Here is an 18,532-nt window from a genome sequence, read left to right as displayed (position 1 = left end):
AGCATGGCTGGACCTCACAGCCAGCTACATGGAAGGCTGCCCTGCATACCAATGAGCTTGCTACAGTTGTGACCAGGCATCAAAGGTGGTGGACCGGGGACCAGCCTTGCCTCCCAATGTGTCCATAGAAGTTGTGGCCCAGCCACAATAGGAGGCCACGCTAGTCCTCCCAGGGAACACTTCCGGAGCACCTGGCTTTGGTGACAAGGGGGAGTCCAACATGGGGCCCCACAGAATACCTTGTAAATAAGTCAAATTCTTCAGGATCAGAAGATTTAGCTGTTTTACCTAATCAAAACAAACAGGCAAAATGAAGAAAGTAAAGAATATGTTCCAAACAAACAATAACAACAACAACAAAGAAAAAACAGTACAAAACCCCAGAAAGGAGTTCTGAAACTAAGGTAAGCTATCTACTACATAAACAGTTCAATGTAATAGTCATCAAGATGCTCACTAAACTCTGCAGACAAGTGGATAAAGTAAGTGAGAACTTCAACAAAGAGATAAAAGTATAAAAAGGGGACTGTCAGAACTAAAGAATATAATAACTAAAATGAAATTTTACTGCAGGAAATAAACAGATCAGATAATACAAAAGAATGGATCAGCAATCATGAAGACAGGCTAGTGGAAATCACAAAATTGGGAGATCAAACAGAAAAATTAAAGAGAATTAGGATAGCATAAAGGGCCTTTGGGACAATATCCCAAAGTGTATAACATACAAATCATAGGGGGCCCAGAAGGAGGAGAGAGAAAGGGATGAAAACTTACTTGGAGAAATAATGGCTAAAAACTTCCCTAACCTGGTGAAGGAAACAAACATCCAAGTCCAGGAAGCACAGAGATTCCCAAACAAGATGAATTCAGAGACCCATGCTAACACACATTGTAACTAAATTGCTAAAAGTTAAAGATTAACGAGAGAATATTAAAAGCAGCAAGAGAAAAATAACTAGTTACATACAAGGGGATGTCTGTAAAACTGTCAGCTGACTTCAACAAAAACTTTACAGACCTGAAGGGAGTAGCACAATATATTCAACATGATGAAAGGGGAAGACCTATAATCAAGAATACTCTACCCTGCAAGGTTATCATTGAGAATTGAAGAAGATATCAAGATTTACTCAGACTAGCAAAAGCTAAAGAACTTCATCACCACTATACCAGAATTACAAGAAATATTAAAGGAAATTCTTTTAGTGAAAAAGAAAAGGCTAGAAATAAAATATATGAAATAAAATATGTCACTAGTAAAGGTAAACATGTAGTAAAGATAGTAGACTAACCACTCATAAATCTAGTATGAAAACAAAATGCCAAAAAGTACATATCAATCAGTAATTACTTTAAATGTAAATTGACTAAGTGCTCCATTGAAAAAATATAGGGTGACTGAATGGATAAAAGAAAAAAAAGGCCCTTATGTATGCTGCCTACCTGAGACTCCATATTGGAAGATACACACATACTGAAAGTAAAAGGATAGAAAAGATATTTCATGAGAATGGATACAAAACAAAACCAAAAAAGCCAGATAGCAATACTTTCAGACAAATTCTAGCAGTACTTTATCAGACAAAATAGAGTTGAAAACAAAGGCTATAAGAAGAGACAAAGAAGGACCCACCAATTCTACTTCTGGGCACTTATCTGGAGAAAACAAAATGCTAATTCAAAAAGATTATGCTAAGTGAAATAATCCAGGTGGTGAAAGACAAATACCATATTATCTCACCTTTAACTGGAACCTAATCAAGAAAACAAACAAGCAAAATATAACCAAAGATACTGAAGGGGAACAAGCTGACAGTAACCAGAAGAGAGAATAATGGAGGAAAAGGGTGAAAAGTTTACCGGAGCAACTGTAAAGGACACATGGACAATTACAAGGGGGGTGGAAATGGCAGGGTGGTAGGGAAGGCAGAAAACTGTACTTGAATAATAAAAATCAAAAAGTATTTAAATAAAATAAAAAATTGATCTGAAAAAAGATATATGCATCCCTATGTTCACAGCATCATTATTTATAATGACCAAGATATGGAATCAATATAAGTGATCATCAATAGATGAATCAATAAAGAAGAAATGGATACACAGAAATACACACGTTGGAATATTACTCTGTCATGAAAAAGAGTAAAATCTTGTCATTTGCAACAATATGGATAGATCTACAGGATATTATGTTAAGTGAAGTAAATCAGAGAAAGTCAAATACTGTATTATTTTACTTAAGTGGAAATAACCAAATCAGGAGATCTAGTAGTAAAAGTTTTATGGAATCTAAAAAAAACTAAAAAAATGTGTAGAATCTAAAAAAATAAACAAATGAACAAATAAAACAAACAGACTCATAGATGCAGAAAGCCTGATAGCTGCCAAAAGGTTGGGTGGTAGGGGAATGGTAAAAAAGATGAAGGGGATTAAGAGGTACAAACTTACAATAAATAAGAGGATGTAAAATACAGCATAGGGCACACAGTCAATAATATCCCAATAACTTTGTATGGTGAAAGATGGGTAGTGGACTTTTTGTGGTGATTACTTTGTAAGGTATATAAATGTGAATCTCTATGATATACACCTGAAAATAATATAATATTGTATGCCAACTATACTTCAATTAAAAAGAGCAGTACTTGACTCCAGTACATTCCAGAATGGAAATTAAACATGAGGTCAATGTTTTGTTTACTCTCTTTAAAATTGTTGTAAGATACCCAAGATCGTTTATGCCTAACTTAAGAGACAAGTACCCCATGCCATAAAAATTTCAAATCTGTATTTGGAACAAAGTAACTAGGAACTTGGACTGGTACATTACCCAGGCCTTGTTCATAAGCTTGTTCATTTCCTTATACAAAAAGAAGAGAACACCCACTCTAGAATGGCTCTCTTCATTTTGGACAGGAAGGAATTGCTGTGGACTGACTATGCCAGGAAAAATAAAGCCTCTCATTGTTCATTCCAGGTGATCCTTCAAGAAACACTTTATACATGTTGCAACACAAACAACCTCAAATGTATTGTTCCAAAGTACTAATTTAAATGTTTATGTATATTTGATAAGCTCCAAATATAGAAAGGAGCCACAAAGAATAATGGCTTATAAAATGGCTGGACAATATTATTAAGTGCTGACTAATGTCAAAAAACAAAAACAAAGCACAGCCAGTTAGTGAACGAATTTAAGATTTACTTATCTGGAAGACTTTGAAGAGCTGGGAGAGGCCCAGAATAGGACAGAAAAACCTTCTACTCCAACCCACTGCCCAAGGCCTCTCCTCAGTTCCTACCTAGCTTGTTATGGTCCTCTAGTTCTATCTAAAGCAAAGGCTTACTTAGGGAAACTACTACAGAGCCCTAAAACAGTGCTTAGAAAAGTTCCAGGATTGGTGACCTCACCCACCTCCAAGTCCTGTCCCTAGAATTGTGGGAAACCATTTCTTCCTTTTATCAGGCCCCAGCTTCACCCAACTAGGGGAGGTTTTCCCTTGATGTCAACCATGCCCTGACTCATGTTCACTCGCACATGTCCCTTTGTTGCTGGCGCTGAGTCAGCTCCTGATTGCTTAGTAGGTAGTCATCAATGAATGTGAAGATTTCCTCTGGGGTGACAGGTTCCATGTAGCGTTCCCGGTCAATTCCTTGCTTGTCAATCAACACCATGTTGAAGTAGGAGTGAGTAAGGTGCTGGAAGTGCCTAGAAAGAGGAGCCCAGGGAGGTATGAGATTTTGTCTGGGCTTCATCCCACCTGGCTTTACTACCCTCTGACTTTTCACATCTCCATTAATGGACTAATTTCTTCCTCAACTGATCCTTTGTCTCCATCCCATTCACTACCTATCTCAAGTCCCATTGTTTTTCTGCTCAGACTCAAGACTTGCTGCTCTTAAATGTCTAGCTCTGCTAAGCTGTTGCTTCCTCACTCCGGATGAAGCAGCTACATTATTACCAGGCTGTGTTTCCCTCATAGACCCTCTTGAGCAGGACTGCCACCCACAGTGATGCAGGCTGCATGGAATAAATCCAGGGAGCACCAGTTGCATGCACTATGATGTGACTAATGTTTTCTAGAGTTGAACTGGGTGTACTTGCACAAATATACATGGAAGCTCTGAGGTCAACCAATATCACCTGGTCAGCTCTTCTACCTGTAGCTTCAAGCCTTCAGTCTTCTTCCTCCGAGTGTTTTTCAGTCTTTACCCTATAAGGGGCTTGAATATTTCTGTCCCTACTCAGAATAAGACCTAGAAGCAGGTACTATATCCAGAACAGAGAGCAGTGGTGGCCTTATTAGCTCTGAGTATATATGTAGAGGCATTGGAAGGGTGATAATGGATCAATAATGAGAAAAGTCAATTTCCGCCATCTGTCACCTATAGTCTGTTCTTCCCCCAGGAGCAGATAGGTATGATTCAGATTTTACTGCCTATTTGAGAAGGCAGTAAATCTGAAGGCAAACAGATGAGGCCATGAGGTAACAGGATGAGAGGCCTATCTGAGTCATGTTTGGGTCTGTGTATCAGTCCTGGCTGTGTTTCAGAATCATGTGAGGTTCCTTAATTATATATATAAAGCAGTCTTGAGGTAGTTTAGGATGGGGCCTGGTCATTTGTATTTTAAGCCCCCTCCCCATTTGATTCTTAAGTTCTGCCACTCTGTGTTTAAAATTTGTTTTTAATTTATTGACTTGTGAGAGAGAGAGGGGCAGAGAGAAAAACATTGACTTGTTCCACTTGTGAATTCATTACTTAATTCTTTTTAAAATTTAATTTAATTTTAAGATTCTATTTATTTTTAGAGAGAGGGAAGGGAAGGGAGAAAAATAGGGATAGAAACATCAATGTGCGAGAGAAACATCAATTGGCTGCCTCTTGCTCGCACTCCAACTGGACCGGAGACCAAACCTGCAATGCAGGCCTGTGCCCTGACCAGGAATCCAACCAGTGACCTTTTGCTTTATGGAGGGATACCCAACCAACTGAACCACACCAGTCAGGGTCATTGGTTATTCTTATATGTGCCCTGATCAGGGATTGAACCCAGAACCTTGGCATATTGAGACAATGCTCTAACCAACTGAATTATCCAGTCAGGGCTAATCTGGTCTTAACTAATTTACTCAAAGAATTCAAACACAAGCAGTGTCTCAAGAGAATAGTGTAGTTGATTTTCCCATAACCCTCCTGTTGTCAATGTTTCACCTAGGGTTTCTGCCCACCCTTTCCCTGTGGCCCTTCAGCCTACACCTGAGCTCCTCGATGATATTGGCTGACAGCTGTTGTTCCTTGATGCGCCCCACTTCCTGAGGTGGCTGCCCCACCAGCTCAATGATGGTCACATGTCGAAGGTCCAATCCACAGGTAGATTGCTGGGAGGAGAGAGAAGGTTTTATGAAATAGTTTCTCAGATTCAAACCTAAAGTACTTAGCTGATTCTTCCTGGGACTACCTTGAGGCAATGTGTGGGAAAGGAAGGGCTTGTCTCCCAACCATCACATGATGAGGTATATAACCACTTCCCTCTGTCATTCCTGATGTACTCACCCTAACAGTATTTCCTTTATTCCAAGAAAGTATATGAAACTGGCTACAATGTGTGGGGTACAAAAGATAAATATAATTTATGAATTACAGGAACATAACCTCTTCTTGCTTAGGTTTGCATAGGCTTTAAAATATGTAGGTTCTTTTTTTAAATTGAGATACTCATTGATGTATATAGCATTAATTTCGGATGTATAACATAATCACGTAATACTTTATATATTAAAAATGATCAGCACAATAAGTCTAGTTAACATCCATCACCATACATTGTTATAATTTTTTTCTTGTGATGAGAACTGTTAAGATCTATTCTCTTAGTAACTTTCAAATACACAATACAGTACTATTAACTATAGTCACCATGATGTACATTATTTACTTAGGACTTAGTTATATTATAATTAGAAGCTATATAGGTTCATTTCTATTTTTATATATTTTTTATTTTTGAGAGAGAGAGAAATATCAATTAGTTGTTCCACTTATTTAGGCATTCATTGGTTAATTCTTGTATGTGCCGACTTGGAATTAAACCCCACAACCTTGCCCTGGTTTGTGTGGCTCAGTGGACTGAGCACTGGCCTGGGAACCAAAGGGTTGCTCTTTTGATTCACAATCAGGGCAAGTGCTTGGGTTGTGGGCAAGGTCCCCAGTAGTGGGCACATGAGAAGCAACCACACATTAATGTGTTTTTTTTTAAAACTCACAACATTGGTGTATTATGATGATGCTCTAACCAACTAACCTACCTAGCCAACACTGCTTTACAAGTTATCTATTGTGATATAATAATGGCTATTATTTACTGAACACATATAACTAATGCTTTGCAGACATAACTTAATTAGATCCTCATAATACTCCTAGCAAGGCAAGTGGTATTCTTACTCTGTAGAGGAAAATGTAACTTGTCCAAATTTTCATGACAATAAAATGCTGAGCTAATATTTAATTTCAGGGTTGCTACTTTCTACCCAATTGTGTGCTCTTTACCACTAGGCTACAGTCTCTGTCTCCAGGGTTTATGCAAAAGACTGTCAGTGATTTTTTTTTCATTACTCTTTGTTGCCTTCTTCATACTAGACAGGACACCATGTAATCCTACCCTGGCTATTTGTGCTGTGTTGTCCTGTAGTGTTATTTCTGAGCCTGTTACCTGTAACAAAGTTTAAAGCCTTAGTGAACACTCCCTGGTGAACACTCCCTGGCTGCCCATCATAAACAAATCAACAAACAGTAAGTGCTGGTGGGGTGGTGGAGAAAAGGGGACCCTAGTGCACTGTTGGTCAGAATGCAAACTGGTGTAGCCTCTGGGGAAAACAAGGAGTTTCCTCAAGAAACTTAAAATGGAACTGCCTTTTGACTTGGCAATTCCACTGCTGGGTTTATACCCTAAGAATCCTGAAACACTAATTCAAAAGAACCTGTGCACCACAATGTTCTTGGCAGCACAATTTACAATAGCCAAGTGCTGGAAACAGCCTAGGCACCCATCAGCGAGTAAGTGGATCAAGAAACTATGGTACATTTACACAATGGAATTCTATGCAGCAGAGAGAAAGAAGGAGCTCCTACTCTTTTTGACAGCATGGATGGAACTGGAAAGTATTATGCCAAGTGAACTAGGCCATGTGGTGAAAGACAAATACTATATGATCTCACCTCTAAGTGGAACCTAATTAACAACAACAACAAAAAAAAACGGCAAGCAAAATATAGCCAGAGACATTGAAATAGAAAACAAACTGACAGTAATCAGAGGGGAGAGGAGAGGGAAATAACGTGGGAAAGAAGGGAAAAGGATGTAAATGAACACGAATGAGGGACCCATGGATGGAGATAAGGGAGGGGTGGGATTGAAGATGGGAGGTGGGTGTGGGGAAGGCAGGGGAAAGCGGTGGTGGGAAAATAGAGACAACTGTATTCAAACATCAATTTTTAAAAAGTTAGAAAAACTTTCAACCAAAATCAGAGGCACAGGGAACAGTTAGTTGTTGTTACAAACAGGGAATACAGGGTAGGTGAGATGGATCAAGGTAGTGAAAAGGTACAAACTTCCAGTTATAAAATAAGTCATGGAATGGAATATATACTATGGCGACTATAGCTAACACTACTGTATTGCACATTTACAAGTAGTAAGAGGGTATATCTTAAAAGTTCTCCTCTCAACATAAGAAAAAGTATGTTTATGAGTGTTAACTAAATTTATTGTGGTGTTTATTTCACAATATATACAAATATTAACTTATGTTGTACATCTGACACAAATATAGTATTATATGTCAATTATATCTCAATAAAAAAGATCATCAATAAAAAAGCAAAATGTAAAAAAAAAAGACTAGAATCTCTCCTGCCCCTGAGGTGAATCCATGTTTGGAGTTTGCCTGCTCCCATGTTCTGTGGAGTGTACTATTGCTTAATAAATCTGCTCTCCCTTTCTGCTATAAAAAATCATTGTGCAACTCCCCAATTTTACTTTGAAATATCACTATACTTTTTCTTCTCTTCTGCTATGTGTGGTAGCTAAGAGCACAGATCCTGAAATCAGACTGCCTGGATTCAGTTCTGGATTAGTCACTTACAAGCTAGTGATTTGGGCAAATCTTTAACCTCTGTATGCCTCAGTTTTCTTACCTTTAAAATGGGGATAGTAATAGTACCTATCTGTTAAGTGTTGTTTTGAGAATTAAATGAATATGGGTAAAGCACATCCTTATATACTTGGTATTTATGTAGTACTTATCATCTAAATGTTTGTTAATGCTATTATTCCTTGAAAACATAAACATAATTTAATGACAACATTTACATTTGATTATACCTGTTTTACAAGTCTCTCTACAGTGCTCTGCCACATTCCTTTCTACTCTTCACCAAGTACCCTTCAAGTCACACCCACAATTCCAGTGTCCTCACTGTCTTTTTAGTAAAAACATAGCAATTTTTAAAAAGCACTAAATTTGTGTAGAGTTAAACTGATCAATGTCGTCCACAAAGGGTTTGAGGAAGTAGGGGTTGTGCTGCAGAAAGAGCAACTATTTGATTTGGAAGAGGTAAGGGAATAATGGGGTGAGGTTCCGGAGTAAACAAAGGAGCTAAGAACTAATTAGTGGAGTGGGTCTCACCTGTAGCATAGAGCTCTGCATTTTGTAATATCGATTGGAGGGATCAGGAGCCGAAATGATGAGGAGGCGTTGTTTCTCATAGAACTGATCGAGAAGGCCAGCAGCAGAGTTTACATTGACATTAATCTTCATAGCTAGGGCAGAAGCAAATTGCCATTTAGATTATGGCCTTCTCCTTCATCCCAGCATGGGTAAAAACATCTTGAGGAGATCCAATCTTTCAGATTAACCCTTTTTGGTTGTTTCTCCCTTTCCTTGGGAAAAATCCTGAAAAAAATACTTAGATATTCAAAACCTTTATCTTGGAGTAGGAGTATTCTGAAGCAGAACACTGGCCCTTAAAATAAACTCATCCAAAACACCCCGCCTATTCCCAAATCATACATATAACTATTGAACCCATGTGTCATATAAATTGAGAGATCCTCCAAATTACTCTGATCAATATGTCTACTTTCCTCATTCCCTAATTTTACTCACAGGTACAAATGGGTGGTGATCCTGACCACTGGCGGCTAGACTGGCAGACCCGGGACGGGGTCCCTTGCCTCTCATAACCTCCATCACAGTGGTATTCACAGGTGGCACCGTAGTTGTTCCCCACTGAGGTACAGGTGAGGTAACCATGCTGTGGTGGTTTCAGAGTTGGGCAGCGTCTCACTGTTAAGGAGGAATTCAAGTTAGGAGGTATGGCATCTCATTTAGGAGAAAAAAAACTTAAGAGGGTGCCCATGCTAGGTTTCCTAGAGCAGGAGACCTAGGATGATCAGAATGACTGACTTCTTCATGTTTCCCATGGCCAGGAACACAGCCAGAATTTTCTTTTATTAAGGAATTAAATCTGAAATCTAATCAAAGGTGTTCACAAAGTCTCGAAGTGCAAGCTAGTATACATACTGTCATGAAAAAACTTACCTGTGAAATAAATTTTGCTATTTTCAGACTTTGCATACACTCTACATAAAGATGACCACCTTATAAAATTACTTTTAATATTAAAAATAATAGGAGGAGACTTAAAAGTCCACCAGTGGAAGAAGTGTTATGAAAATTATATTTTTAGAAGCGGATTATTATGCTATCATTAAAAATAATCCTGGAGAGTGAGCACTTCCAGCTGCCATTCCTGCAATAGTAACTTCTCAGTGTTGCTGTAATTCGGTGTTCTTTCACCATCATGAAGGATACAGCCAGCTTTCTGCAGCTGAACCAGAGCTCTGGCCCGGCCAGGCCTCCATGTGGCACCACCTGGAGGAATTCTACACGAAGAAGTTGTGGCATCAGCTGACACTTCAGGTGCTTGATGTTGTGCAGGACCCATGCTTTGCCCAAGGAGTTGGTCTCATTAAGCTTTATGAAAACTTTATTAGTGAATTTTAACACAGGGTGAACCCATTGACCCTGATAGAGATCATCCTTCATGTGGTCAAACACATGACAGATCCTAATGTGGCTCTTACTTTTACGGAGAAGACCCATGAGAAAGTGAAAAGTAGTGATGAGGTGGTGATTCTGTGTAAAACTGCAATTGGAGCCCTAAAATTAAACCTCTGGGACATATAAGTTACAAAGGAAACAATCAAGGATGTCAAAGAGATGCTCCACAACCTCCCAGGTTTGACATCAGCACACAGCTGTTTCTGCCACCTGTCCAGTAAATACTACCAGATGATCGGGGACCATGCATCCTACTACAAAGATGCTCTTTCGTTCCTGGACTATGTTGACATAGAGGACCTTCCAGTGCTGGAGCAGCAGGACAGAGCATTCATGTTGGGCCCAGAAGGACTGCTTGGTGAGGGAGGGTTCAGGTTCATAGAACTCCTCATGTGACTTGGCCTTGGAGGTGAGCTGTGGAGCCTGCAGTCTCCAAGCCTCTGGGTGTAGGGATAGGGGAGTGAGTCTGCTAAAACAACAGTGTTGATGTGCCTACCCCTCACCACCCTCCTGTCCCTCCCCCACCATGTGCTTCTCTGAATTTCTGTTTGGTTCTCAGTGCCACAACCCCTCCTCAGAGGCCCAGCCAGACCACCTGAGCTGAAGTAGCTGCCGCTTTATTGCACATGCTGTTCGTGGTCTGCATGCTCATCCATCTTTCCTAGTAGAGTGTGAGCTTGTATGAGGGGGACCCAAGAAACTCTGGAATTATCTTCTGGCAAGCAGCCCCTTATAGTCCAGGCTCCCCCACTGGGTGAATGTTCTGGAAACCCATCTGCAGTGTACCAGCTGGCATTGTTGTGAGAGGCTGCATTTGGATTCAGTGAATTTTTTTGACTCTTTCAACAGTGGAAAAAACATCTCCATAGGTATATTGCATTAGGAAGACTACACAATTTTTTTTTATAATTAAATTCCTGGTGTTTGAGATCCCCCTTCATATTTCTGGTCCAGCATGTGTCCCCAGCTCCAAGTACTGCTCAGGAAGTGAACAGCAACTGTAGAAAATTACCATGCAGCCTTCCCTAAGGATCAAAAGCTTCTTCTTAATACCGTATATGATTGATACTAAGAAAGTTTTAGTATAGGGGTACTAATACCTATATTTACAGAGCCAGTATTAATAAAATGTCTTTATTAATCAGTAAAAATATTACTGAAATGTTTTTAAAGAATATGGGAAATTATGTTATAATAAAAAGTTTTAAAAGGTGATCTGAATGATAGTGGATATATATTATGAGTCAACTATATATTTTTAAAAAGTATGTGAAGATAAAAGACTGGAAATAAAACACCAAGACTTCTGGTCAAGATGTCAGCATAGGTAAACAAGGCTCACCTCCTTGCACAACCACATCAAAATTACAACTAGACTTCCGGCCAAGATGGAGGTGTAGGTGGAAACACTGTGCCTCCTCACACAACCAAGTTTAAAGACAACAAAGTTTTAGTAACAAAAATGCAGCCAAAACACAGAAAATTGAACTGTACAGAAGTCTGATGACAATGAACCATTCAGCCAGACCAGTAAGAGGGGTGGAGTCAGCGGCAGAGCAGGGTGGGGCAGGAAAGATCAGCCCAACCTACCCAGGTCCGCAGGTGGTGGTTGGTGGATCCCAGGTATGGGGTGGCAATAGGTGGACCCAGTGAGGGCATAAGGCACCTGGCTGACCGCAGTCACACATTCTTGCGCAGATAAATCAAGTGAAGGAGCGAGCAGTGAGACAGACCACTCAGACTACGGCCCCAGTGACAGAAATTAGAGCCTGAAAGCACCAATTGGAAAGACTTTTGGGGTCCAGGTGCTGGGAGAGGCTCCCAGGCTCACAGAGAGTTTGTTGGAGAGACCCACACACCCGGGAGCTGGCACCAGAAGGGCCCAATTTGCTTGTGGGAAGCAGCAGAGGAAACCGAAATCCGAGAGAGAGTGAAACAAAGACCATTGCCCCTGTCTACCCTGCCCCCACATACAGAGTCACAACCCAGCAACTTGGGTTGCCCCACCCTGGTGAACACCTAAGGCTCTGCCCCTCATACATAACAGAAACTAACAGACCAAAACATTATGGCTCAAGAAGAACAGCTCAAAGCCCCAAAGCCAATACTTTTAAGTGACCAAGAAATAGCCAACCTATCAGATGCACAGTTCAAAACACTGGTGATCAGAATGCTCACAGAACTGGTTGATTTTAGTTGCAAATTAGATGAAAAAATGAAGGCTACACTAAGTGAAATGAAGGGAAATGCACAGCAAACCAATAGTGATGGAAAGAAAACTGGGACTTAAATCAAGAGAGTGGACCAGAAGGAAGAAAAAATGACCAAACAGAAAAGAAAGAAGAAACAAGAATTCAAAAAAATGAGGAGAGGCTTAAGAACCTCCAGGATGTCTTTAAACATCCCAATATCCAAATTATAGGGGTACCAGAAGGGGAAGAGGAACAGCCATGAGTGGAAAACTTATTTGAGTAAATAATAAAGGAGAACTTCCCCAGTCTGGCAAAGAAAATAGACTTCCAGGAAATCCAGGAAGCTCAGAGAGTCCCAAAGAAGTTGGACCCAAGAAGGAATGCACCAAGGCACATCATAATTACATTAGACAAGATGAAAATGAAGGAGAGAATCATAGAAGCAGCAAGAGATAAGGGAACAGTCACCTACAAAGGAGTTCCCATCAGACTGTCAGCTGATTTCTCAAAAGAGACCTTACAGGCAAGAAGGGGCTGGAAAGAAGTATTCCAAGTCATGAAATCTAAAGACCTACATCCAAGATTGCTCTATCCAGCAAAGTTTTCATTTAGAATGGAAGGGCAGATAAAGTGCTTCCCAGATAAGGTCAAGTTCAAGGAGTTCCTCATCACCAAGCCCTTATTATATGAAATGTTAAAGAGACTTATCTAAGAAAAAGAAGATGAAAAATATTAACAGTGAAAGGACAGCAAACTCACAGTTACTAACAACCACACCTAAAACAAAAGCAAACCAAGAGGACAGCTAGATCAGGAGTGGAACCATAGAAATGAAGATCACATGGAGGGTTAGCAACAGGAGAGTCGGGGGAGAAGGTACAGAGAATAAGTAGCATAGATGGTAGGTAGAAAATAGACAGGGGGGAGGGCAAGAATAGTAGGGGAAATATAGAATCCAAAGAACTTGTGACACATGGACATAAATGAAAGGGGGGTATGGTGGGGGAGGCGTGTGCAGGGTGGAGGGGAGTGAAGGGAGGGATAGGACAACTGTAATGGCATAATCAAGAAAATATATTTAAAAAAAAGTGATACCATTAAAGTGCTAGTGTCCAAAAAAATTACAACCAAACTATAGAACAACCATCATTTAGAACTATCTGAAATTGTGCTGAATGGAAGTCCTACAACTACAGAATTAAAGAAGAAACCAACTATAGAATAAAGAAGAAACCACATTGAGACAGCCAAGAGGGGTGGAGATGTTGAACAGGCTGGTCCCACACCCACATGTAATGGATAAAAACAAGGAGGGATAAATCAGGAGCAAGGGGTACTAGCCTCACCCTAGGATCCCAGCCCAGGATTTTAATGCCAAAGATAAGTCTCTATAACTTTTGGCTGTAAAACCCAGTAAGTATTGAGGCTGTGAACAACAAAAACTGAGAGTCTCAGGCAGTTCCTCTTAAAGGGCCCGAGCACAGACTACTTGAAATCACTTCCTCTGAGCTCCAGTGTAGGGGTAGCAGATTGAAAAGTGTCAGAGACATATATGGATGAACTGAATTGTCTGGAATCATGGTGAGAGTAGGGGGACAACTTTCTCCCAAACAGAAGGAACAGAAGTGTAGCAGAGGCCATTGTTCCTTTTTCAGAGCCACAGAGCCAGCAGGTGGGTACCATATCTGAGACTCCATCAACCTGGCTCATACTGTGTGCCCCACCCTGGTGATTACCTGAGGCCTTGCCCACCCAATTTTGGGGCCCATCCAAGCTGTTTACAGTGGTTTTTACCTATGAGTAGCTTGTCTTGGCCCATGCTTCAGATTTTCCTAAATTCTCTCAAACAAGCAGCATCTGGCTTCAGTGAGCCCTCACACCTCTTGCTAAATTGCCTCAGGCCTGGCATTAGCAGCAGCCAGCCTTGGTTCACAGCTTGGCCTCTATTGAGCACCTCCAAGCCCAACACAAATAGCAGCCATCTGCAGATTTCTTTGTACTTTATGCTGTGTGACCTCAGACAGAACATAGGTGATGGCTGACCTTGAACATGCCAATAGCAATCAAAGCTCAACTACAACAGGAGAGTGTACACAACCCACACAGTGGGTGCATTTTGAGTATCCAGCTTGGATAAAAGAGGAGGCTGTGCCACTAGACTCTACAGGACACCTACCATATTAGACCACTCTACCAAGCCCAAGTGATGTAGCAGCTCTGCCTAATACATAGAAACAAACACAGGGAGGCTGATAAAAGAAGACAAAGAAACATGGCACAGAACTCCAGAAAAAAGAACTAAACAAAATGAAGAAAAGCAATTTATCAGCTGCAAAATTTAAAATACTAGTTATAGTAAAAATGGAACTGCCTTTTGACTTGCCAATTCCATTGGGAAAACTGTAACAGCATAAATAATAAAATATAATTTAAAAAAGAAGGAAAGGAAATACCAAAAGATTGACAACAATTATCTGTGAAAGATGGGATAATAGATTTTTCCTTGTATATTTCTATATTTCCTATGTTCAAAAATGAATATGAATTATATTATAATGAAAAAAGTGAAACAAAGCAACATAATACTAAACAAAGAGGAAGAATCAAGCAGGGAATGCCACCAATTTTAGCAGAGGCAAAAGACTGAGAATAAAGGCTGATTAGTATTAGTATTTATTAGTAATGATCTTATCATTAGAAGGCCAAGAAAACAAGTAGACTATCTTGGTGAATTTTATCTAGATTTAGGAGAATGAGAAAATCCTGTTGGGGAGTCAGGGTTTCTGAAACATGTGTATGCTCAATGTCATGCAGGCTTCCTGAATAACCATTTAACCCTCTATAGCAGCGGTCCCCAAACTTTTTGCACCAGAGATCAGTTTCATGAAAGACAGCTTTTCCATGAACAGAGTAGGGGTGGGGTGGGCAGGGGATGGTTTTGGGAGGAGTCAAGTTCATTACATTTATTGTGCACTTTATTTCTATTATTATTACATTGTAATATACAATGAAATAATTATACAACTCATCATAATGCAGAATCAGTGGGAGCCCTGCGCTTGTTTTCCTGTAACTAGATGGTCCCATCTGGGGGTGATGGGAGACAGTGACACCTGAAGTGTGTTGCTTATGTCCAGACTACCCTGTAATCTTGTTTTGGTTGCTGTTACTGTAGAAAATTCTGCTTCACAAAGATAGGACCTTGGAGATAAAAACAGGCTTTTTAGTGTCTTTGTAGCAATCTCAGGATATTTTGCCTTCACTTTAATCCAGACCACATGGAGATTTGAAATTATCTCAAAAATACTTTTAAGGCCACCATCATTTGCAATCTTAAGCTGTTGATCCTCTTCTAGCACAAAGTTGATTCACCTGGCTTATTCACAATTGGGTCACAGATCCATTCCTTCCCAATTTGGGGGTCTTTTGTGGTTGGGCACTAATGCTCAAACCTTTTGAAAGCTGAGATAGGTGATCATGTAGCAGCTGGGAGAAAGAAGGGCTGGCTCAGTCTCTTTCAAAATCTCTGCTAACTTTTGAAACATATCAAAAATATCAATGTTCACTCATTGCCTCCATAATTCCAGTTTGGCTTTGAATGCAGCCACTTTATCTGCCAATTTGAACACAGTTGTTCTTCCCAGAAGTGACAGATTGAGTTTGTTGAGCAGGTTGAACATGTCACACAAATAAACAAGTTTTATGACCCATTTTGTGTCACTGAAATGTGCTGCCAGTGGGGACTGTTTTTCTAAAAGAAATCTCTGGAGCAGCTCTAGTAGCTCAAACCCTCTATCCAGTGATCTGCCTTTAGAAAGCCATCTCACTTCTGTGTATAAGAGAGGATGTGTGTGCTCTGTGTCCGTCTCCTCAGAGAGCTGTGCAAACAGATGTAAGTTAAGGGCATGCACTTTAATGTGGTTGGTAATTTTAATCACATCCTGCAACATGTTGTTAAGCTCAGGTGACATTTTTTGTCTAGTCAGCATTTCTCTATTGATAACACAGTGCATAGACTCACATTCAGAAGCAACCTCTTCGACCCAAGTAATGAAATCAGAAAGCTGTCCAGTCACGGTAGTCACTCTGTTCATGCATAAACTGACACAAAACAAACAATTCAGTTTTTCTGACATGTAATAATTCGAAGACTTGAATAGTTCTGCAGCTGTGGTGTTGGCTGACAACAAAAGTGCACGTAATGTATCCTCATGCACATACTCCTGAAAAATATATCGCACCAATACGAGCATTGTTGCCTTGTTGACTCATCAACCTGGATTTCATAACACAGTGAGTCGTTCATCCTCTCTAACAATTGTGCATCAATATCCTCTGCTATTTCATCAATTCATCTAATTATGGTGCTGGCCAAAAGAGGAATATGTGCCACCTTTTGAACTGCAGCCTCTCCTTAAAGTTCACAATAAATGTCCTTAGCAGTGGGAAGATTCAACTCTTCACCAACAGTACAGGGCTCTTCAGCTTTAGCAATGTTGTTAGCCACTAAGAATGATGCTCTCAGTGCAGACACATTTGAAGAAGTGGTAGCCTTCAATAATTGCTTCTGTTCTCCATGTTCACATTTTTTTTTCTTTTGAAAAACTCCAAAGGCTTGTCTTTTAATGTAGGGTACTTGGTCTCTACGTGGCAAAGCAGTTTTGAAGGTTTCATGACTTTGCTGGAGAGCCAGTTACCACATATTATACAAAGAAGGATTGGAGAATGTGAATCACCTGTTGCAATGAGCCCATGATTTAAGTAATAGTCTTGGTATTTTCTTTTAAATGCAGCTTTTTTTCTTTGTTGGCAGTCTTAGAGTCTTCTGCTGTGTCATCGTTGGGTCTTTCCACCTTTTCAAAGAAGCTCTTCAGTGACATTTATGTTTTAGTCATTTTGGCTCTCATATGGGCTTACCAAAACTGTGACTGAGACAAGTGAGCAGTGTGGGAAAAAGGCACAGGTGAGAGTGGTAAATAAAATAATGGGTGGGCCATTTGCAGACTGAAAATAAGTGTTGGATTCTAAATTAAAGCCTGCCACCAGATGCAGCTATACAATTCAAGTACATCAACTCATTTGCCACTATAAAACCTGACACCAGATGCAGCTTAATTGTCACTTGCCACTCACTGATAGGGTTTTGATATGAGTCTCCAAGCAGTTGATTTATTATGGTCTCTGTGCAGTCAAACATCTCTGCTAATGATAATCTGTGTTTGCAGCCACTCCCCAGTGTTAGTATTACTGCCTCAGTTTCACCTCAGATCATCAGGCATTATATTCTCATGAAGAATGTGCAACCCAGATCCCTCCCATGTGCAGTTTAGAGTAGGGTTCACACTCCTATGAGAATCGAATGCTACCATTGGTCTGACAGGAGGTGGAGCTCAGGTGGTAATGTAAGCAATGGGTAGCAGTTGTAAATACAGATGAAGCTTTGCTTGCTTGCCCACCACTCACCTCCTGCTCTGTGGCCTGGCTCCTAACAGGTCACAGACTAGTACTAGTCTATGGCCCAGGGGTTGGGGACTCCTGCTTTATAGTGAATTTGTTTTTTCCCTTGCCCAATCTAAAGGAGGTTTCTCTTTCAGGTATACAGAGGAGAGGGTTGTGGTGGTATCTAGTGGGTCAGGGCAGAGCATGAATAATGAACAATGTGGAAATGGAAGGCTTCTTTCTGACCTTGTACTTTCACAATGAACTTGCAGCTAGCACGGTTGTAGGCTCGGTCATAGGCAGTATAACGAATCACATGCTCTCCTTCTGGAAAGTGAGAACCAGGCTCAGGGCCCCGAAGTGTCACCCTACATGGAACAGAGTAAAAGAACCACTGAGGAAAGACATCCTTAGGATCAGGGTCTGGGGCACATCATCACTGTAGCCTCAGAACGAGAGCCTGGAGAAGCTGCTGGGAAGCATAAGGGGTATCCATTACTTACCTGGTGATGGTACCATCAGCAGAATCTTTCACCAAAGGTGGGTTCCAAGATACTCGAGCAGTCAGTTTCTCTGGCTCTGCCATCTTCTCACGTGAGTGGGGACAACGGATCTTGGGGGGATCTATGTCTGCCAAGGTCAGAAATCAGGTGCTGACTCCTGGGCCCCCTGCCTTTCCTGGAGGGAACCCATAGAGGCAATACCACACCAGTGGGTAAGTAAAAGATACACTCTCTATTCAAGATGCTCAAGGAAGCCCAGCTCTGC

At 40.5% G+C, this 18,532-nt stretch overlaps 1 protein-coding gene across 1 annotated transcript in view; it reads right to left on the bottom strand.

The window, feature by feature from the left end:
• Positions 1-2,875: 2,875 nt before the first annotated feature.
• SRPX2 (sushi repeat containing protein X-linked 2) overlaps positions 2,876-18,532 on the bottom strand; it is a 34,292-nt gene continuing 18,635 nt past the window's right edge. Inside the window, exons 6-11 of the mRNA XM_037037386.1 lie at positions 18,268-18,394; positions 18,011-18,132; positions 9,177-9,356; positions 8,697-8,830; positions 5,266-5,387; positions 2,876-3,715 (exon numbers count right to left, since the gene is read on the bottom strand). Coding sequence (XP_036893281.1) covers positions 3,535-3,715; positions 5,266-5,387; positions 8,697-8,830; positions 9,177-9,356; positions 18,011-18,132; positions 18,268-18,394 — 866 coding nt within the window. The 3' untranslated portion in view covers positions 2,876-3,534. The remainder of the gene's footprint in view (positions 3,716-5,265; positions 5,388-8,696; positions 8,831-9,176; positions 9,357-18,010; positions 18,133-18,267; positions 18,395-18,532) is intronic.

The sequence above is a fragment of the Sturnira hondurensis genome, unplaced genomic scaffold (genome assembly GCF_014824575.4).
Source record: "Sturnira hondurensis isolate 20B ecotype Veracruz unplaced genomic scaffold, ASM1482457v3 Scaffold0023226, whole genome shotgun sequence".
NCBI lineage: Eukaryota > Metazoa > Chordata > Mammalia > Chiroptera > Phyllostomidae > Sturnira > Sturnira hondurensis.
Note: the sequence above shows the minus strand (reverse complement) of the source record. Positions and strands in the feature narration are given on the sequence as shown.